This window comes from Lepidothrix coronata, unplaced genomic scaffold, assembly GCF_001604755.1.
Source record: "Lepidothrix coronata isolate B3197 unplaced genomic scaffold, Lepidothrix_coronata-1.0 Scaffold121, whole genome shotgun sequence".
Lineage (NCBI taxonomy): Eukaryota > Metazoa > Chordata > Aves > Passeriformes > Pipridae > Lepidothrix > Lepidothrix coronata.
In genome coordinates, this window is record NW_016690301.1 from 1,606,779 (window position 1) to 1,628,941 (window position 22,163).

Genomic DNA, 22,163 nt, shown 5'->3' on the forward strand with positions numbered 1-22,163 from the left:
AAGGAGAATTTAAGGCAAACCAAGCTAAGCAGCATGCCATGGTTAGCAGCTGGGAGCTGTCAAAGCAGGGGGACAGAGCAGAGCCTCTTTGAGTGTTGGGCTCAGTCCCAGGTTGTGGGGGCGGGACCATGTGCCCTCCTCTCCCTCCACGGCACAGTGGGTTTGCATCCCCATCACAGCTACTGTCCTTTGCAGTGCTCGTGTCAAGAAAACTTCTTCATATTAATCTTTTAGAAAAACAGCAGTTCCATGCTTTATTGTATAACTTTCTGCCCCCTCAGTCTGCAGTGCCTTGGGTACACCCGGGCAGTGCTGCTGGGGTCGCTGAGAACTGTTTAGATTTTTAGTTGCAGCATTTATCAGCATTTGTGATGAACCAAACAGGAGGATATTTAACAGGTGATGTTGCTGAAATTGTGTTCTATGTGCCTGCTGCACTGATATTTATGCTGACTGAATGCTTGCACTCCTTCCCAGGTTTATTTTATGGGGTTTGGTTATGGTGTTTCTGGGGTGGCAGGAGCCAGGGTGAGAAGGGAAGATCCAGCTCTCCTGAACTGCTCTCACAGTACTGAGCTCAGGGTTAAAAGCTTGGATTTAAACTCTAAATCATGCAGAAGCTGATGGAAAGGTACTGAGGGAGCAATCTTGAGTTACAAACTGCAGGGTTTAACTCCAGATTTCTTACTTAGGTTTCATTATCGCTTGGACACCGCCCCGGTGGCTCTGCACCCTGTCACTCAGCTGGCAGTGGCTGTGCCTTCGTGGGCAGAGCTAAGCTGCTGCTTGGCTCTTACATGGGAAACCTGCAGGTTGCTTTAGTGTAGACCAGTTTTCAGTGGGAATAGTAAGGATTTATTGTCATCTATCTAAAGATGGAGCTAAGGCTGCTGCAGAGCAGCTCCTGTGGTTTTCATGCAATCCCACTGCATTTTTCCATGAGGAATTGTTTCCTTTCCCTGTCCTGCAATGTAGGTGTTGAACTCCAATTAGTCTGCACTGTTCTTGACTCACACCATCATAGAATCATCAAGGCTATAAAGACCTCTAAAAGTCCTTGAGTCCAACCACTATCCAGCACTGCCACATCACCACTAAACCCTTTTGGGGGCTGTTACTGAAATCAGTGAAAACCATAAAACACATGACAAGTGGCCATGGAACACTTAGGCTATTGAGGAATACTTTTATTTTGATATCTCCTCTAATGAAACCTTAATATCCCTGCCATTGAATTTACATGACAGATCTAGCAAATAGCCTAGAAAATGATACCATTAATTAAGAGATTCCTTAAGGACTGGGTGCAGATACAGGAAAATGTGCATTATGGCACCATTCAGGAAAATTTATTCTTACAGTTACGGCCATCAATGCTGGCACACCTATTCTTAAAAGTAAAATCTGCATTTGTAGGTAAGACTGGAGGCTTGTTTCCAGCATTCTGATATTGTAAGGTTTGCTAAGTTGCTCAGATACAGGCAGAAAGGTAAGCATATTTAATACATCTTGTTGAATAAATTTTATAAAATATTACTGTGATCTGTGGTTCACTAGGTTATATCTGAGGCTTTGCTGAAGTGGAATTGTCATGAAAAATAGTATGGACTTGATTCATGATTGCATTATTCCTCTTCCACACTGATATAGCTACATTGAAAATAATTGGCTTAGACCAATGGGGCATGAAAAAGATTCAGGGATGGATTTGGCTCTGTTTCTTGAAATGAAATATGTGCCATTTTCTGAACAGCATTTGCTGTACCTTAAGAAAAATCATAAGGCAAATTGCATCAAATCACACTATTAAAAGAAACATTTTCTTGTTCTGTGCAGTAGAACTGATGTGAAACATTTATGTGTTCAGAATTTTTTCAAAAGCACACTTTTTATCCTTGCCCTGTATTTAAAAATTGATAACCAAGGGGAAAAGCTGTTGAGTTATAAAAACAGGGTGGTTTTTTTTCTTGTAATTGTGTCATCTACTGCTAAAACATAATTGAACTCAAGGTTTGCATTTGCAAATGACCTTGACTAAAGTTTTGCAATTCAAAGAATTCATTTAATGACTTAGACTGTCTAGAATGCCAGAATCATTTTATGGGGCAAAACTTATGAAGCTCCTAGTGAGGACCCTCTATTTAACAAAGTCAGCAGGTGACTCTTTCTGCTTCTTATGGGATGATTTTAGACTCTGTTTACAGAGAAAATCAGTATGAGACAGCAGTTCAGAGTGAGGCTGAATGATCTTAGGAGTCTTGTTCTTGCCTATGGCTCGAAGAACCAGCTTGTAAACCCTCTGGAGGTACCTGGCTCACCAGTCTCCTGGAACCAGTAGCCCTTTATTGGCCCCAGCTTTGGGAATAGTTTTCACTCTGTTGCTTTCTGCATATGGAGCCTGGTTTATGTGATGAGGATGACATTGCTGGGTTGTGCATGCTGCATCTTCTGAGCTCTGAAATAGTTCCTACAAGGGTAAAGATGGCTGTAGTCTGTGCTTGGTGCATGTAATTCCCTGGCTCACACCCCTGTGCTGTCTTGGTTATGGAAAGAATAAATAATGTATTTCTGCCTGTCAGTCCCCTTTGCTCCCTCCTCTCTTCTTCCTCCCTGAAGGGAGACTGCAGGCTTAGGTTTTCTCCTTGACTCAAGTTTTTAAACTTTATTGGGTGTTTCTGAGTGCAAAAGGAGAGAAAAGGACGAGAGAATGATTACATACCTTTAAGTGCCTGAAGATGAAAATCCTCAGTCTTAATTTCTCACCTTTAAGCCAATATCCATTTACTTCTTAAATAAATACTTTCCCAGAAGCATTAGTGAAAAAAAAAAGCAGCAGCCTGTGTGGATGTCCCCTTGTAAGCCTTGGGTCTTATCCCAGTGGTGCTTACTCAGATGTGTGTCATGTGCTGACTGGGAGAGTTCACTGCACATTTGAAGTACAATCACGAGTTTATGAAATATATGTTGTTCTTTCTAGCAAGTTCTTTATATTTTATTCTTTAGGGATCTTCTAAAAGGCATAAATCATTGCCTTATGATTGCTATTCAGAGTAAGCTGCCTGGCTGTATCTCTCAGTACCCTTCCCCAGGTTCCCCTTTTCCGTCTCTAGCTCCCTCACCAAGCTGTATCTTCCTGTGAGTATACTCAGGTAGGAAGACAGAATAAAGAGAAAATGATAAAAATAATTTCTCTCTTTCAGAATACTGCTCCCCAAGTAGTGTAGTTACTTGTACAAATAATATGGGTGCTGTTAAAACCCACAGACAGGAGCAGTAGGTAGTGGTTATGTGCTGTATCATTGCTCCAGACGGGGTTGTCTCTACAGACACAGGGCAATGAAACAACAGAAACTGGAATGCAGCTCTGACTCCCTGTTCCATGAGAAGTGGGGAGCTCTGGCTCCTAGTTTCATAGCCAGATAGGTTAGTCCCAGTAGTTTTTAAGCTTGTACCTGTCAATCAGGCAGATTCTAAATGGACCATGGGTTTGGACAGCAGCTAGATAGGGAATATAATCCTTTACCTTTGCTTGCTGGAAGAAGAATTGGATGGCATTAAGAGACCTCAGCCTGCTAGATGTTTGTTTCTGAGTTTCTTAATACACCCTCTTGTTAAGAGTATATGTTCATCAAAGTCTGCTCTTTATCTCCACTCATAGAGATGCTTGAAAACAGATGAAACACAGATCAAATAAATGTCTTCATTTTAACCTGAAAAAAAAATATACATGATTTAAAAAATAATTAAAATGGAGCTTCCCATTATTCCCAGTGCTATTGTGAGAATTGGGCCGAAAGCCACACAGTTTTTCCTTGCCAAAATGGGGCATAACCAAGTTTGTTTAGCAGGCTTTTCATGAGAGTCAGTCCTTACACTGAAAGCTCCTATCCTGTCACCTGTTTTTAAATGCTTCAAATGTAGGAAGCCTGCTGCAGGTGGTATCAGTAGTTTTACTGATCTGAGGCCTTGGGCAAATTCATTTGAATTGCTTTGAAACTGCATATTCAAAATTCAATAAAATAAGAGGGTCTGATGGTGCAGCTGCAGTATATCCCCTCCAGCTGGGTGAGCTGAGATGTTTCAAGGCCCTGGACTAGCAAAGCCTGGGTGTGATGTACAGATTATACAGATAGCTGCCAGGGAAGAGGTTTTGGCAGGCTAGGTGCAGCAATACCCCCTGCCAGCAGACTTGGGAGTGAGTAACAGTGGCTCTCATGCTATGTGCCATCTTTTGCTGGCTTTCCTAGACAGAAATTTGTTGGTGCAATAGTGGCAGCAGGCCAGTGGGAGGGGATTGCCTCGAGGGTAAAGGGATGGAATGTAGGGAAAACAATAAACCCAAAAAGCTCCAGTTGTTTAGAAAGCGATTGGCCATCCTGAATGCCTTGGTGTGGCTCCAAACTGAACCGTGCTGTGGGCGGGTTTCGTTAAATTGCATTCAGAAATCATATTTGCCCTTGGGCAAATACCCTTGCTTTTATGCATACCAGGCAAGTCACGTGCACCAAAATGGAATTCACATGGTGCTTTAGTCAAAAAGCTAATGTCAGTCATCATACCTTTTATGCATATCCAATCCCTTGGTTCTTTATGTCCATTTAAATATGCAGAAGTGCTTTTTATTATTACCTTGCCTGTAAAGCACCGAGATAGATATACAGGCCATGTAATTTATTGCAGTATAGGCTCTTCTCTGCATATGTATTCAGCACTTACAAATACAAATTAAAATCACAGGCATAAAATATTTTGGTTGTTGGGTTCTGATTTTCTCGGATTTCTGCTGTTAAACAGTGGAGTTAATTCCTTTTATGCACTGTGCATCCACACTTTCCAAATAACTCCTTCAGTAGCAGTACATGGCTTATCTTTGTAGCATTGTAGTGCTGGTATCCGTGTGAGCAGCACAGTTCTGGCCCAACCAGCACAGTGCCTAAAGGTGAGATAATCAGAGAACACATGCGGGGCTGTTATTCGAGCACCGTATCGTTGGACTGCACAGTGTGTCCCTCGTTACTGAAAGGGCTACCATGAAATTTAATTTAGGATTTTACAGGCACGTTTTGAATTGGAAATCTCTGTAATAACTTTCCCTTTGCTCAGCCTTTTAACTGTGAAATTCAGTTGGGGAGTTTTGAAGCAGCAGGTAGTGTCACAGCACTCTGGAGGGATTTTGCCAGGATTCAGCTAAAGTGCTTGCAAGTGTCATTTCCATATTTAACTAATTTCAGTTTTTAATTAGCTCCATGTGAAAAATGAGAGTTCACGCTGAGCTAAGCTGTCAGCATAGAGTCTTGTTTCCTTTCTAGCCTCTCAGGACAATTATTGCAGCATCCCCTGGTTTTTTCAATGAGAGTGCTTAGCCACTGCACGGCTCCGTCCCTCCCATTGTTCCCCGCCAGGAGCAGGGGAGTGTGTTGTGTCTAGCTTGCTAAAATGGAGAAGATAAGTTCTGAAAATATTTCAAATACAAAATTGGTTCAGTAGAGGTTCAAAGAACTTCACAGGTCTGGCTCAGAAACATCCAGCAGAATGGAATGAGCTCCCTGCTCAGACCTCCCTGGCACTGCAGTCGGTGACATTGTTCCGAGCAGTGTCTGAGCATTTCAGCTTCATTACTTGCTGCATTGGCCAATATTGTGTTTCAGAAAGCACAGTGTGAAAACAGGTTTTTCATGGGGCTTTCTGCAGTCAGAGTGGTAACAATGCAGTGCTCCAGAGACTGTTCATCCCGAAGGCCTGTGGTCCTCTATGAAAAAAGAACCGCTTTTGTATAAAATTCTATCACACAGTATAGGGATGGAAATTTGTTAATCCTGCATCTCAGCTGACAGTTTACCTCTAGGGACCTGAAGGCAAAAGTTAAAATAGTTTTCAAGAATGAAGTGAGAGCTGCAGTTCATGTGAACTCTGCAAAGCCATGGGATGTGAACAGGTTTCTGAAACAGTTTTATGAACTGATAGCAATCCTGAGTTACATTTGCATGACAGTCATATAATACCATTGTTATTTTTGAAAGAATGCAGTCATTAAATTGTCAATATTACATTTCAATGGAAAAATTGGTGAAATAACCCTGTAGGTGTTATCTCAGGGTTGGTTTGGGGGTTTTGAGGTTTTTTTAAAACCTGTCCTAGAAGGTGAGATCTGTAAAGATGTATGACTAGGTTTGGTAGTGCCTTCATTTTCATTTCAGTTCATATACTAGCAAAAAAGAGGTTGTGTGTGGCTTATTTCTCACTAATTAGTAAGGACAGCCACTTCCAGTAGACAGAAGCAGATTTTCTCTATTAGACCATAAAATCAAATGCATCTTTTTCAAATCAAGATGGATGGGGGGAAAAATCTCAGCTGTGGCACTTTCTGAGTTCTTAATGTTCGTAATGTTGTGAAAGAAGAAGGTAAATACATTGCAGAAACTTGTCAGATGCAGTGACACTGAGGAGTTACTAGTCATTTTTCTTTTACATTATTGAGGAGCTGCTTTGATACCTGCTACCAAGATGAAGCAAATTCTTGAAAGGAGGGGGAAAAAAAAGAGGAAAATAAATTTCATAGTGAAAAGTGAGACTGAAATGCTAGATAGATTTTCAATATAGTTTAGGGTTTGGGGTTTCTTTAAAATATAGTATTTACTGTTTCATCCATCAGAGGAAAAAGATATATAATCCTGGTTTGGTTGTCAGCCAGCTGGATGTAGCAGACATGAAGAAGTAGAACTTGAGCTTTAGCTGTGAAGTACTAATGTGTATTTCTAGCTACCATATATTTTATTTTGCCCCTTGTAGTGTGAGTTGTCTTCTCTTTGAAGGATAATTTGCAATTGTTGTATTGGTATTACTAAATAAAGTTGTTACATACATTAAAATTTATTGTATTAATCATTTAACACAACTCAGTTATGCCTTACAAAGTGTATGTAATTGAAGGCAAAGGTTTTTGAGGGTATGTAATCTAGCTCATATTTTATTCTGTGATTCATTAATTAGTTGTATACAGTGATGTCTATGCTAATGCATTATAGCTCGTGTCCAATTCACCCTTCAGGTTAAACTGTTGACTTTGCAGGGTGGAGTTTTTTCTGGGTTGCATTACTGTTGCTTGTAAAAAACAGTATTTTTTTTAGCCTTTGTTATGATATTCACAGTCTCAAATACTTAAAATAAATAGAGTTGTTCTGAAATGAAGCTCTCTCCACTGAAGTAAAGTGACAATTTTGACCTTGATGACAATGGGCCTTGATTTTAAAGCTGTAAGCTGACTGATGATGAGCATTCTGCATTGCTGACCTCAGGCAGTGGAGTTGGCTGCTGCATCATTTTGTATGCAAGGAAAGCTTCATTAGAGTGATCAGGTATCAGATGCTCTGTACATTAGTCTGGAGTCATTTTTCTGTTGTGGGCAGCAGCTCCATCTGTAACAGTGATTTCTGCAATCTCTGCAGAGATTTTTTTTTTTTTTGCTATGTCAAGAAGATCAAATTGAGTTAGTCTTAAAACCCCATGTTATTAAAAGCAATTTGAGATATAATACATAAAGAAAATTAATACAAATATTAATATTTCATTAGGTGTATCTTATGATGATGTTCCTTAGATTAATTGTGATGTAGGTATCCCAATTAAATAAAAATGTCTTCCATTATTCATGGTGCACAGTGGTTGAAGTGGACTTACATAAACTGGTGGGCTGTCATGATGTTTCTTGGGACTTCAGGTGCGTATGTAAGCTTTTATTCCTTCCTATATTGGCTGATGAAATAGTATAACAGGATGTTTTGGTGATGCAACTGATAATCATACATGAACACACACAGAAATCCCTTGTAAAATGTAAAATTGCTGCAGTCTGAAAACTTGCAACTCTGCCACTTCGAAATAAAGCAGTGATCTGAAATTAAAATCCTGGTGCCATGAAACCCTTCACTGGTTTCTCCTGTACTCCCATACTGGTGTGATCATAAGGAAATCCTTACCTGCTCTAGAATTCTGGATGGGAAGATGAGAAGACACAGGTGCAGGAGGGCAAGATTTCAGTCTCTGAAAGCTATAAAGTTTTTGCTATAAGTATTGTTTTTCCTGTGAAGGAAATATAAGCAAACTTCAGACCTGGAAATCTGCCAAGAATAAGACAGGCATAAGATTGGAAATAGTTCTAGTAAACTCATTATGGGACATGATTAACAGAAATCATGAAAGGACAATGGAAAAAAAATTCTCAAAAATGTAGCTGAAGTCCACTTTGATAACTGTTTATTTTTTTTAAAACTACCATTAAAAAAAAGCAATCCCCACAAAAGAATATGAGTTACATGGCTGTAACTGACTGGCTATATAAGATATTTATCAAATAAAATCTGTATATTTGATTTTCATATGTGTCTATTCTGGCTCAGTAGGAAATCTAAATCACAATACATTAATAATGGCAGCTTTTCAAGGCTTATAGAAAGTCTAAATCTGCTTAGAAGCTAAATACAATCTGTACCTTTATGTCAGTATCAAGATATGATTTAGGTTAGGTTTATATATACCTTTTGAAACATATTGTGAAAGAAGTATAAACAGTTTATAGTGTTGAAAATGAATTAGAAGCTTTGGGAGAAGAAATCATCTTTACTTTTCATCTTTGGATTTATTTCCTCTTTGTAATGAACTTTTAACTCCAATAATTACTTTGTGTAGAGAGTAAAACCTTAAACTTTATCATTCATGCAGTGTTTTAAATTGTGATTTTTATCAGGTGATTAAATTAATTCCGTATCATTTCTATTAGAGGAAGAATATACCCTGTGATTAGAAATTACACCTTTTTTTACTGTGGACAGAAATGTGGCCATTCATAATCGTGCAGTTTCACTTCATTTAGTGTATGCAAGGGAGTAATAAAGGTAAAAACTATTTTCTTATCAGTGTGGCTAACAATCAGAGGCTGAGTCAAGGTCTTGAATGCTTTGGAACAGTGAGATTATGAAAATCTTGTTCAACATGTTTGTAGAGATTAGGGCAGTTGCAGTTTCAGAAGATGAACGTAGTCGAATAAATGTTTGACATGATATCCCTGAGGTTTATGATCAGTATTAAAAGTAAAGCAGTTATTCTAATCCTTGTAAGTTCAGGCCTCAGTGATTTGCAAGAGCACATCTGTGTCTATATTCCTTGAAACATCAGTTTCGAGTCTCATCTAGGTTCATCCTCCCCTTGGAAACAGAACAAAGATGAGCTGGCTACTTTGTTCATGATAATGGTGTCTTTTTAGGTGTGAAATTAAAATTGGATTCAATTTGCTTTGTACTAACATTGAATGCTCACAATTGCTCAGAAAAAAAAAAAATAAAAAAAAAGGTTTTCCATTGTTTTTGAGTTAAGAGCATCCCTTTCTGCTCTTCTAAGCTCGTTTGGAAAGTGGCAGTATTTTGGCAAGGCTGGTAAAGTGGATATTGTATAACATGATTAGGGACCTTCCAGGCTGAAAGATGCTGTATTGGGTAAATAAAAATATATACACTTTTCTTATTAGTTCCAGCCATCTAGTTCAGATGCAAGACCAAAAAGATTGGAGCCTTGACTCTTGAAATTGCCATAAGAAGTGAGTTCACGTTGCACAGTCTCAGGAGCTGATTAATCGTGTGCCAGCTCTCTACGTTCTGTACAATCTAAGGCCTGTCATGAGAATAAATGAATAGTGCACTGTATTCTGCCTCTCTTTTAAGGTCTTTGTCGTGAGATTCCAGATTCTGAAGGCAGCATGCAATCCTGTTACCCTTCTTGTGACAAAAAGATTGCTCAAAGTGGCACAAAATCAAAACATTTCAGTAAAGAGGACTGAAACGGGGAAAAGTTGAAGTCTAATCCAGGGATTTTTTTTTCTAGCCCATCAGAGCAGTGACTGAGGAACCAACACCCACCCAAGGTACAACCCATGTTCCTGCAGGCTGGAGCTCTGCTGCCTGTTGTTTTCCTGGGAATTGGGAGTTAGGTCTTCACATCCTCCAGTTCCTCCCACCCCCAAAGCAGCTGCAAGTGTGTGTAAGCTTTTCAAGTATTTTTGGAAGTAGAAAAACTGAAGATGGAAATAGAGGAATGAACTTTCAAAGCATTGCATGGCAGATAAGCACACAAATCACATTACTACTAATGGGATTTGTGGGTATATCTTTCATGCTGTGCTCTGAAAATCCATTCCATTCAGTTTGTTGACGTGCACAGGGAAAAGAAATCAGTCAGATTGGAGGAAGGGGGGTGATCAATTTAAAAAAATTTACCTTTTTTGGGTCCCCCTATTTCTTCTGTGTGTGAACACAATGACAATGAAGCCTTTTATAGTCCTCCTTCCATCTCCTTTTTCCTCTTTAATAACATTTATTCAAAAGAAAGCAATTAATTCCTAGCAGAAGTTTTGCTGCTGACAACAATGCCCTCGTTCGTAGATCCTTTATGGTATTTCTATAAAACACTTCCTGGGCTGGATGCTTTAAAGCAGAAGCCTTGTTCTAAACAGTTTATTGTCTGAAAGAGTTTACATGCTGAGGGTGAAATTATGCCTAAGGATTTCTTTCTTATGTTGAAGATTGTGTGAAGTCAACTTTCCTTTCCATTGTGTTTCCCAAAAGGCACGATGTGTCCTGTGTTTCCTTGGTGAGTGGAAGGAGCAGGACTGACATTTGTACCTTGGAGAGGGGCACTGTGCTCAGCCCCCTTCCCCAGCAAACACTCTCCAAAGCTGAGGGTCTGCCTCTGATTCCCTCAACTAACATCCCTGAAAGCGAGGTGCTGAAAATCCAGTTTACTGTGTCTGTGGTTACAGGAACTCTCTGGGTGAGAGAAGACCAGAGCTGGATTCTCTGCAGCAGTGAGGAGGCCAGCAGGAATGGCAGCCTGAGATTTCTTATGTTCATTGTTTTATAACCTTACTGGATAATCAGTCCTCATGGCTTTCCTCTTGTACCAGGAAATACACTGTCATTCTCTTTGGAAAGTTACAAAACCTTGTTGTTGTTATTTTAAGTATGAAACTCTTGCAGAGCTCAGGCAGAATTAACAAGAACATAAACTTGTGGCTGGGTAACATGCAGAAGCTTGTATGTGGGTAACAATATAAGGTTAATTCACTTGATGGAAAAGTGGAGAAAAACATGCTTTAAGATATAAAAATGCACAACAGTGCCATTATGGTTAATGGAATTCTCCATTTTCAGCATTGTAAACTAAAAAAAAGTGACTCTCAGAAGTGAGAGGTCTTGTTCAGTGTTATGGCTAGGATAAATCAGATAGCAATTGCTTCTTTTTTGTGCTCTCTAGCTGTAATACAGGCAGGCCTATTGTTTTATTGAAAATAGTGTGATCTGTTAATTCCTGAAGTTGTGTATTTTGATAATGCTTTAAATGGAGTTCCCAAATGAACTTTTAATTTAAATTTATTGAGAAAACGTAGTGCACAGCAAATAGCATAGTGATGATTAAGATGAATTGCTGAGAATGAATGACCTTGAAAGTAAGCCATCTATTTGTTGTTGAGCTTCAATGATCACAGTCAATGAGCAGGACTTTTTGCATACATTTCACAACAGAAGTATTAAATTTAGATCAAGTGATCTATTTTTGAAATGCTGCTTTAACCTTGCCTGCTAACAGTAGAATGCTCACAAGTAGAGGAAGCAATATAATCAGGAATACATCCAAATATTTTATATGAGGTCTGTAGGATTCTTAGTCATTAATATTAAAACAGGAGTTCATAAATATCCTAAGTATTGCTAGTCCAGAGAATTATTTTTTTTTTCTGGCTGATCTTTAATCTCTAGTATCAACTCTGTAAAAGTTAAATCTATATCTGCTGTGTCCTTCAGATCTCCAACAAGGTATTTTGCAAATGCATCCCTCATAATTATAACTGACTCTGCTGTGCTATTATTTAAAGAGAGTATTTACTATTGTGCTGATTAACAGCTACACTGGGTTGAGAAACCTGCACAAACATTGTGGCATGACAGCAGTTGCCATTTATGTACTACATTCTCAGCCTAAAAAACATGCAGCTTTTAGGAGATGCTTTATGGCATAAAAATTCAAGGGTTTGCCTGTGATGTGTCATAGTAAACATTCCCTAGTTTATCTGGGCTGGTGGATAGGTAGGGATGTGCTGTGGTACAATGTAGGGGATGGGCTTGTATCAAACACTTCAAGAAGCACTGGGACTAGTGGATACACCAAGGGGTGTTGTATATGTGTAGGAACAGCTGTGTTGGGCTGGATATGTCAAGTTTAATTTAATTTGGCTCCAACATCCAAAAGTGGTTATCCCGTAAGAACAGGCAAAGCATGTATGTACTTTTCCCTACTGATCTTCCAACCTCTGGTCCTTCTAGGTCTTTTCTGAAATGAGGAGTGGTGGCACGACAATATTCCTTGCTTTGTTCACCCTTCCCATGATTTCCATGATTCATGACTTGACTTGAAATTTTCAGGGAGCTTTATCATCTAGCCCAGGACTTCTCTTCTGTTTGATAACAGTCAGCTCAGAGGTCATTATTTTATATGTGGAGTTAGGATTACTCCTCTCCAGTGTGTGCTATTTTATTTTAACTGGGTTTAAAATTCATCTGCCATTTTCTGGCCCAGTAGCTCGGTCGTGTTATGTCCTTGTGCAGTTCTCGGTCAGGACTCTTCTTGAATAATGCAGACTGTGCCCCCTCCCTGCACAGCCTGTTTTCCATTTGGAATTTCTATTGTATCATATATGATAGGTTTGGATTTTTCAAACAGCACTTGAGACATTCCTGTAGATAATATATCAAAAGTGGCAGACGTCCACCCAGCAAGCCATGTGGCTTTTGTTTTAGAAAAAGGCGTGGGAATGTGATGAATTTTTCTCTTGGATACCCTCAGGAGGACTCTGACATCCTTGTCACAGTCACACTAGGTGTTCAAGGAAAAACAGAAAGTTCTGGCAGTTAGTCCTGAATTTGAGGAGAGATGTCATTATTTTGCTAGCAAGGAAAGGTGCTACTTGTTCACATTGTTTATTTTAAGACTGCTTCTTTTAAGTAACAAGACTCATATTCTTTGGTAATGATTTTTCAAGCACTTTATTATATGTTAAACTGGAGGATTGAAGGTTATGGATCCTGGAGACACTGTCCCTTTCTGCCAGTAACATAAAATGAAAGGGCTTCAGTATAACTGTGAGTTCAAGTGTTTGGATGCAGTGGCTTTCTTTGAGACACCTGCCTCAGTTGTTGTCAGAGTGTCATACCCCATTCCAGCTGCATCCTGACAGTGCTTGTGTGGCTCCAGCTGCAGATGTGGCTGAAGGCTGGCCTGCAGAATTATGAAGCAGAGGATGGTGTCAGCCTCTGTAAATCATCCACGATTTACTGAAATCTTTGTCAGGCACAGTTGTTGCCAAGACCAAATTCTGTGGGAGAGGCCTTTTGCTGATTGTCCCCAATGGTGAGATACCTTGCACTTAAGTAACACTTGCAGACCTGCCCATCCAACAAAGCCTCGCTGTCCTCTGTGTTCAGCTTCTGTTAATTGTAAGACACGTTAGCAAAATATGGCAAAAATCTCAGCTGAGATTTAGTTCAGTAAATTTTGACTGTATGTGTGTCTTGGTGAACTGCCTTGTAACCTATTCAGGTGTGAGAGGCTTCTGACTTCCCTTGTTACAGCCGCCCAAGGATCTGTGCTCCTCAGCAGAGACCCAAAAGCACTAGTTAGGATCAAGTGGAGTGTTTTCAGGCACCATGCAAGTTTTTCCCATGCAGTTCCTCAGCTGCTGTTTTCTGACTTTGAGCCCCCTGCTATTCCTGTCTCGGGCATCTCTTGAGGAGAGGTTGTCAGCTGTGATGGATTGTGCATTCATTCTGTAATGGGGGCAAGTAAGCCCTGGGGAATAGGCCCAACACACTCGTTTCGCTTGTGGCTTGGGTTGAACTTGAACCTATTTCTCCAGAGGAATAGCAGAAGAACTTTAAATTATTATGTTTCTAGTCTTTTAAGTAACTGTTATTTTATGAATAATAATTGGGATCAGTAAGATCAATTTCTGGTATTCCTGGAGTTCTACTGCATGATCAAGAAGCAATAACTAGGAAAGAACCCTGAGTCTCAGCTGAGTAACATTTAATACAAAGTAAGAGTGCAATAAAGTTTAATTATTTTTTAATTTTTTGGGGGGATACATTTATTCTTTTCAAGTTATCTGGGCTACTCATGTATATGCACCCACAGGTATAAAGCACTAAACCTCTTTTGCTTCATTCAAATACTGTGGTGCATTAAAACAATGTTCAGACCATGTGAAATAAAAAACAGGTGTGCAGATAGGTCTTTGAATATATATGCTATGAAATTAAATTCTGCTAAGATTTATTAGGTACCTTTTGTTTTGTCATGTCTGTGATTCATTAGGCCTGACCTGGAAATTACATTGATGTTGCTCAAGACTAAGTGTACTGGAATAGCCAGAGTTACATCATTGTTCACCTCATGAGTGGATGGAAAGGAAACTTTGAGCATTTCTGCTGCTATAATAAAATGGTATATGTGCAGAAATGTGCTTTTAGGGTTTATTTACTCATGTTTTTCATTATATAACAGAGTGATTTTCCTATGAAAAGAGGTTGGCCTACTACAGACAAACATGATATCACTATATCCTGACAAAGTGAAATCACAGTTTGATGAGTTCATTTTGAATGACAATAATTTAGGGTTTACTAAGCATGACAACTTGGAAAATTAAAATATGTAAATATTCTGGATCTTGTTTACTTTTACAATCTTTCCATCTTTTTGAGTTGCTTAGGGAACACCGAATTTTCTCACAAGCAAGCAGTGCTTATTTTCCAGACCCTAACTGGGAAGGTGCAGTAGGAATTGAGGAAAATGATGGATCATTAATCTGCATATTTCTCACTTTAAGAAGGAATACCATGGAGTAAAGGGATAAGTGAAAAACCTCATTCTGCACTGCCTATTGGCAGACACTGAGTTGTGCCACAGGGAGATCTGTAGCACACAAAGACACCAGAGGTCTCTCACTTTAAAAAATACAAGGTCAAGAGTGACAGGAGCACAAAGATAAGACAAAGAGCTTCCAGAGCTTGGAAACCATTGTCCATTAGACTGAACTCTGAATGGAGTGGGTTTATGGCCAGAACCAGAGGACTAATCAAAGAGGAATGTGGGGACACTACTGAATCTTGGAGAACGTTCAAGAAAATTTTGCATGTAAGTTTTTTCATTTTTCTGTGGATTTTTTTTTTTTACCTTTTGGGACTTCTTAAAATAAGATGTGATTCATTCTGGCAACCTCTATCTTATGTAAGTCTTAGGCTGATCCTTGACAGCTCTACCACCTGGAGTGATGAACCAGTTCTCTGCCTTTGTTCTTAAAGGGCAATGCAGGTTTCGCTTCCAGGTGCTTTCATTCTCTGTACATGTGTGTGTTGCTAGGTTGGGAGTGAGAGGTTATTATTTTTTACCTAAATCTCAAAGGTTTTGCTTCAAAATTTATTGTTTCTGAATTCTTGTGTTTTAGAGAATATAAATACAAAATTCACTATTTTGAGTTAGTAGATGTTAGTGTTAAATGGACCGGATAAATTCTGACAAGCTCAGTGTTTGAAAATCAGGTATCAGAGACAAGAACTTAGCAAATATGCTTAAATGTTGAGGGGATAAAAAGCAAACATGTAAAAATAACTCCTACAAAACATACATAAGTGCTCTGTAAAATGTAATTTATGAATACACCATGCAGATAAAATGGCACCTCTTTGTGTTTTAAATCTTCAGGGATGTGTTTGTTTCCAAAGGTTTATCTATAAACCAAATGTGGACCTCTGGAAACACGTTTCAGTAAGCTGGCTAGTTTGGAAAATATTTTGGTGATTAGCTTTGGTTGTGGCTGAGTATCACAACTGAGCTGTCTGGTGAACATCCTTTGGAGATAATGTGGCCAGTACTGTAATATCAGAAGAAAATGTGTTGTTGGGAAGGCAAAGCCACAAAGATTATTTAGTTGTAGGTTCAGAATAGAAAAGAAAAATAGAAAAAAAAAGGAAACAGCTACAAATTCACTAGCCCAAATTTCTCCTCTGACACACACGCGTTCAACGTCTGAATGGATCCCCGTATTTCTAATTAAATGGGCTTCAACTTATTCCTTTACTGGAGGCATTTTTGTTTGATTAACAGAACAAAAGGTTAATCATATAAATTTGCCATCTCATAGCGTTGTGAAGCAGGAGAGAATGGGTTTCTCCTGGTTCTCCCTGCTCGGCTGCCAGTCAGCTTTGCTGGCTGCGGTGCAAACACGGAGCTTTCCCCTCAGGCCCCCGTGACACACTTTGCTCGACTTATTCTTGGTAGAAGGTGAATGTTCCTCGTGTCTGTGACTCGAGCTGTCTTAGTGGAAGTTTGTAGCTCACCTGATGGATGTGTGAGCTGGGCAGGAGGTTCTCGGGCTCTGTGAGGGATAGAGCAGACATGCGAATCCCTGCCCCGTTAGGAAGGAGCTCTAATTGCTCCTCCACCTAACGTGCATCTATGATTAAAACACAGAGCAGTGAAGTTATTAATGAAACCATGGTGTACTTGGAAGCAGATGGATCATGGGGATTTTTTAATACCATGTTAATAAGATCTCTTGTAATTCATTGTCTGAATTTACCTGGTAATTATAAGGTAGCAACTATAATTCTCTTGGACAGACTATTAGTTATGATTTCCTTATCTCTCCTTTGTAAGGACTGGTGCACACTAGAAGCAGCAGGCTTTCATCTCTGCAAGTGACCTACATTTATGCTTGCAATGAAATAAAAAAAATTGCAACTTTGAATAGATTCACTGAGAGTATAAACCACAAAAGTCTGATTCTCCTCTGTGACTTGTTTTCATTTTGGGGCTTTGAAATTCACTTAATCTTTATGCACTCTTGGCTTTCGGGGCTGGTCCAGCTGAACTTGGTGCCTGTGCATGGTGTGGGAATTGCTGACAGCACAAACATGCCCCGAGCTGCTCCTCTGCCTCCATCCCCAGCCCTGTCACAGCCCCAGCACAGATGTCTCTGCTCCATGGGCACAGCCCGTATGAGCTGCGACTTGGTGGTGTTTGAGTTTTGTGAGGGATTTTTCCATTTCGTTTGCATTACTGAAAAGGAAAATTATTTTTTTGAGATAAGACTAAAAAAGCCTTTTAAAATGGTTGTTTTGGCAAAACAGAAAAAAAAAAAAGTTGTAACCAAATAAAACATTTGTATATTTTCAAGGAATTCTTAAGCATTCCCTAGAAGTAAATTTTGAGCAGTTTCTCAGCCAAACATCCTTTTCGGGTTCATGCCTGGTATTTTTTAACATACCAGAAGCTTTAATGTTTTGGGTTTTTTCATAATAGAAAAAAATGGTAAATTCAGCATCAATGTGAAGTCTGGCGAATGCCCTGTTCACACAAAATGTCTCTTGATTTTATTCACTGTTCTGAGATGTCTGCTTAGTCCATAGATATGTCCAGGGGAAGATGGTGTTAGGAAAGCTGCCTTGCTCCCCAGCTGCTTTTGTCAGAAAGGTTAAACTCTGCATAGATTGTGTGCTGAGAGCTTCTCAGGAGTTGGGAATAGATGGATTCTGGAAATGGGAGATGTTTTGCTTTGTTTTCTTTGGGTTTAGGAGTACTTATGTGAATAGATCACATATAAATGGATTCCCTGTATTCAGAGATTATCTGAGTGATGGCTCAAGCACTGTAAATGGCAGTTCCTGTGAGAAGTCTTTTGCCTTTCCTATCCCTCCCATTCAGTCTCTGAACACTTAGCAGGTGGCCACTGCTGGGCTATTTGTGACCACACCAGCTCTGCTACATTTACTTGGAATTGGATGCAAAATATCTGCTAATGTGGTGTGGATCTGACACTGCAGAGGTGAACAATTCTAAGGGTGCCCATAATTATATTTATTTTCTGCCCCTAAATTGACAGTGAATCCTCTCAGACACTTCTTTACATAACTGAAAATGCTGTTCTCTGTGGTATATATGTTTGCACACAACCTGTGTAAGCAGGAAGAGTGCTGATGGTGGGCGTAAAGAAAGGGAATAAAAACAGCTTGGTGGCCTTTTCTCTCTGTCACCACTGCTCTGCATTGTGAGAATGCCATGGGGATAATATGATGAAAGTGTGGAGATGTTTGCAGGTAGCTTCTGTTGATACAAGGTGAAGATGCACATAAATCCACTGGCTGAACGATTCAAACCTGTCAAGTCTCATGCATTATGCACAGGACTTATTCAATTAGCCCTGCCACAGTGCCTGTAACTCATGCGCTTGCAGGGGGGTTGCCTTGGCCTTGATCCCGCTCCACAGTTTATGTTCCAGGTGCAGCTGCACAGCCTCTGCCATGGGCCACACAGTCCTGCCTCTGGCAGGGGAATGGCTGGAGAGGCCACGAGCAGGTGCTGTGAGCAGGCAAACCTTCCCTGGGTGGGACCGTGCGTGGCCCAGGATTTTGAGGTCAAAGCATTGGCAAAGCCCTGGGTTTGTCAGAAAAGTCTAATCAACAATGAAGACAGAGGCTGTGCAATGGCTTCAAACTGAAAGAGAGTAGGTTTAGATTAGATGTTAGGAAGAAATTCATCTCTGTGAGGGTGGTGAGGCCCTGGCACAGGTTGCACAGAGAAGCTGTGGCTGCCCCATCCCTGGAAGTGTCCAAGGCCAGGTTGGATGTGGCTCTGAACACCTGGTCTAGTGGATGGTGTCCCTGCCCATGGCAGGGGGCTGGAACAAGATGAGGTTCGAGGTCCCTTCCAACCCAAACCATTCTGAGATTCTATTATTCTAATCTGTTGATTTGAATAAGTTGTGCTAAACACAAAGTAATTGCATTACAATATGATTAGTATACATAGGGCTAAAGCTGATTTTATAATCAGCGTATAAATTACCACCTATAATTTAAACTCGGAGCTGGTACTTGCAGCAGTGCTTTGTTTCCCAGGATGTGTCCCCCCACAACGTGTGAGTCGGAAAGTGGTGCCTGATGCCAGAGTCTGAACAGAATGCTTGTTGTGATCGCCTGGTTTGTAAAGCATTTTGCCTTTTGTGTTTCAGTAATTTAGAAGATCTGATAACTGCACAAAAAGACTAAGACAGATGTGTGTGAGTCACCAGACGTGCTTGTTTGTTTGGGATTTTTTTTTTTGTCGCTGTCGTTGCCCTTGTTTTTTTTTTTAATTTTTTTTGCATATTCCCATTCCTCTGAGCCGAGTCGCTTTTTTACGGTGTTCTGCACTGAGATGACCGCTGTCTCCCGCCCTTGTGTCCGCAGCGATGCATCTCCTGGGGCTGAACTGGCAGCTGCAGCCGGCCGAGGGACCGACCTTCAACAACGGGCTGCGGCCGCCGCGCCCGCCCGGCGACGACGGCCCGGCGACGGCCCCTGCCGGCAGAGGTGGGTCCAGACCCGCGGGGTCCGCGCGAAATCTCCCTGAAAACAGCCTGGTTTGGTCATTCGGTTTGGCCCCTCGCTGCATCAGTGCGCAGAGTCATGTGATTTCTGGAAGCTGATCGCTGGTGAGGATGTGCCCGCCCGGATGATGCTGAAGAAGGGCTTAGTCGTTAAAGTGTGCTTTTTGTACTGTGTGGATGTCCTGCTTCCAGGTGTAGTTAGAGATCTCAAAGGGAGAGGAAGCTGAGGGAGCTGGGCTTGTTCAACCTCGAGAAGAGGCAACTGAGAACTTATTAATTCTTATAAATATCTGAAGGGAGATGTCAGAGGATGGACTGGGCTCTGCTCAGTGATGCTGAGCAATAGCACAAGAGGTAACGGGCAGAAACTGATACATGGGAAGTTCTACCTGAACATGAGGAAGAACTTCTTTCCTGTGACTGAGCACTGGAACAGATTACCCAGAGAGGCTGTGGAGTCTCCCTCACTGGAGATATTCCAGACCTGTCTAGATGCAGCCCTGTGCCATGTGCTCTGGAATGACGCTGCTGGGGCAGAGAAGTTGGACCAGGTGACCCACTGTGGTCCCTTCCAGCCTGACCCACTCTGTGATTCTGTGAAAAGCTTGATTTAGTAGAAGGGAAGTCAAGAACTTTGGCTTGCAGCTGGGACTACATCCCTGTTTCTTCTTCTTTCTCAGATGAATTCTAATATCAAGCATCAAGGACAGCAGAATTTGACCCATAGTAAACAGTCTGTCCTGTGGTATTAGTATGAGCAATGCAGGCAACAAATGGATTCTTTTTCTCTGAAAGAAAAACTGTATTCCAGTGGAGGATGGCAAAGACAGTGCAATCTGAAGAAAAAATAAGAACCAGAAATACTTTCTTAAGCTAAGAAAGGGTATGTTAAAAATACAGAGAAATTACATGTCACGAAAAAGACTTTAATCACCTAAATTGAATGCTTTTTACTGGTGAGGTTCAGGGGTTTTCTTCGCTACACCACAGTAAGGCTTTCTCTGGTTATTACAAAAATTGCAATGAGAAGGCAGAACAGAATGTTTGAATAAGTCAAAGCACCTCCCAGACCTTGGTGTGCTGTGATGGTGGGATGGTGTGACTGAGCACTCACTTTCGGTCAACAGAAGAGTTGTGTTCAGGACTGAGCAGCATCTTGCTCTCAGGACCTGTGGTCTGTGTTAAACTTGCTAATTGCCAAGCAAGTGTTAGAAACAAGTGCTGACACAGGATACTTGCATGGGATGTACTGGGGGGGAAAATCAGTTCAAATACAGCTGGGTGAGGAAGCTGAGTTATTGTTTTATGGGCTTGATCATTTCATGGATTTGCTTTTATTTCCAAAAAAATGCTGCTGCACCTCAGCTTCTTCCTGTTTTTTTGTGGAGGGACTGGCTTTGGCTTCGTCGTCATGAAAGTCTTTTTAGGCAAGTGTTCGTTGGTTTGGTTTTCATCTCTGACTGGCTGTAGGTCAAACTGGATGAATGGCACATCCCTGAGTGCAAGGCAGAATGTGTATATTACTGCTGAGCTTCCTCCAGATCGTGCACAGGTGAGAGACCCTATGGTTCTAGGCAGGAACCTGAACAGCTCAGGTCTGCAATTATGGTCACTTAGCAGGCAACTGCAGTGTTTAACACACTTCCCAATTCCCTCCCCTGCAGCTTTTTGTTGCCATCTCTGTGCAAAGATAGGGCAGCAGGATTATTGAATTGGAATGTGCTCATCTGCCTGGGGCACTTCAGTGCAAATTCTGGTGGTTTATCCCGGCCCCACTCTAATTAGCTTTGCACATTTGAAAAGGTGGAGATGCTGCTCTTTTGGGAGTGGTAACCTCCTGTAGAGGAGACAAGGAGACAGAACTGCTGGTTATGTCTTAAATTGCTGCAGTTAGCATGTTGGAAAAGTTTACTTCTTGTTCTTCTGACATTTTGTAGAAGGTTGCTGAAATGTTGATAACCTGGGGGAATGGGGAAGAACAATATTTAGGCAAGTAATCTTCCACAGTGGAATAAAATGAATGACAGGTTTGGATGAACACAAGGAATAAGGAAAAGACAAATTCTTAGAGCTGGGAAGGGTAAAAAGTTTTTCTACCTCACCTTTCCTTTTATTATGTCCAAGTTAATATTGCTATCCCAGCAGTTTTTAGGAAAGCCTCTGACAGCTTTTAACACAACAACCATTTCAGGGCTCTGGCTGTGGAGAGTGACCTTTCTATAATTGACACAACTCAGGATGAAGCCATTCTTTTCAAAACATGGGTCTCCCAAAGAAACCTTTAACCCCTAGTCTGAGAAGGGCCACTTAAACACAAGCTGTGCCTACTCAGCAAGCAAGGCATTTTAAAGTAGAGCAATTTGAAAGGAGGAAAGAAAAAAATAGCAGGTATTCAGTTTGATCTGCTTGTTCCTTATTAAGAGACTAAATTCTGGTACAAAATAATAAAACTGCAATTTCAGATGAATGTAAATTACTTTATTACTGCATATGCCTACCTGAATGAAAACAAAATTCACTGTTAAGATAACACAGTTTCAGGGGTTTTGTAATTACACACTACATCTCACTAAAACTGGATATGTCTGAAAGGAGGAGGCAAGTGCAGTGGGTAGAAAAATCCTCAGTGCTGCTGTAAAACTGCAAGTGAAGTCCACCATGCTGTGGAAGTTGTGCTGAACTAGGGGTTGAGATT

The 22,163-nt window shown here is 40.6% G+C and overlaps 1 protein-coding gene and 1 long non-coding RNA gene across 9 annotated transcripts in view; both read left to right on the forward strand.

Annotated features, from left to right (window-relative positions):
* TENM2 (teneurin transmembrane protein 2) overlaps positions 1 to 22,163 on the forward strand; it is a 900,957-nt gene that overhangs the window by 756,518 nt on the left and 122,276 nt on the right. For all 8 annotated transcript variants that reach the window (XM_017825633.1, XM_017825634.1, XM_017825631.1 and 5 more), the window contains one exon: positions 19,329 to 19,451. In XM_017825633.1, coding sequence (XP_017681122.1) covers positions 19,329 to 19,451 — 123 coding nt within the window. The remainder of the gene's footprint in view (positions 1 to 19,328; positions 19,452 to 22,163) is intronic.
* Positions 1,417 to 9,954, forward strand: LOC108502572. The gene is made up of 3 exons (XR_001876519.1): positions 1,417 to 1,489; positions 7,660 to 7,717; positions 9,874 to 9,954. It is a non-coding gene; the product is annotated as an uncharacterized LOC108502572 (long non-coding RNA).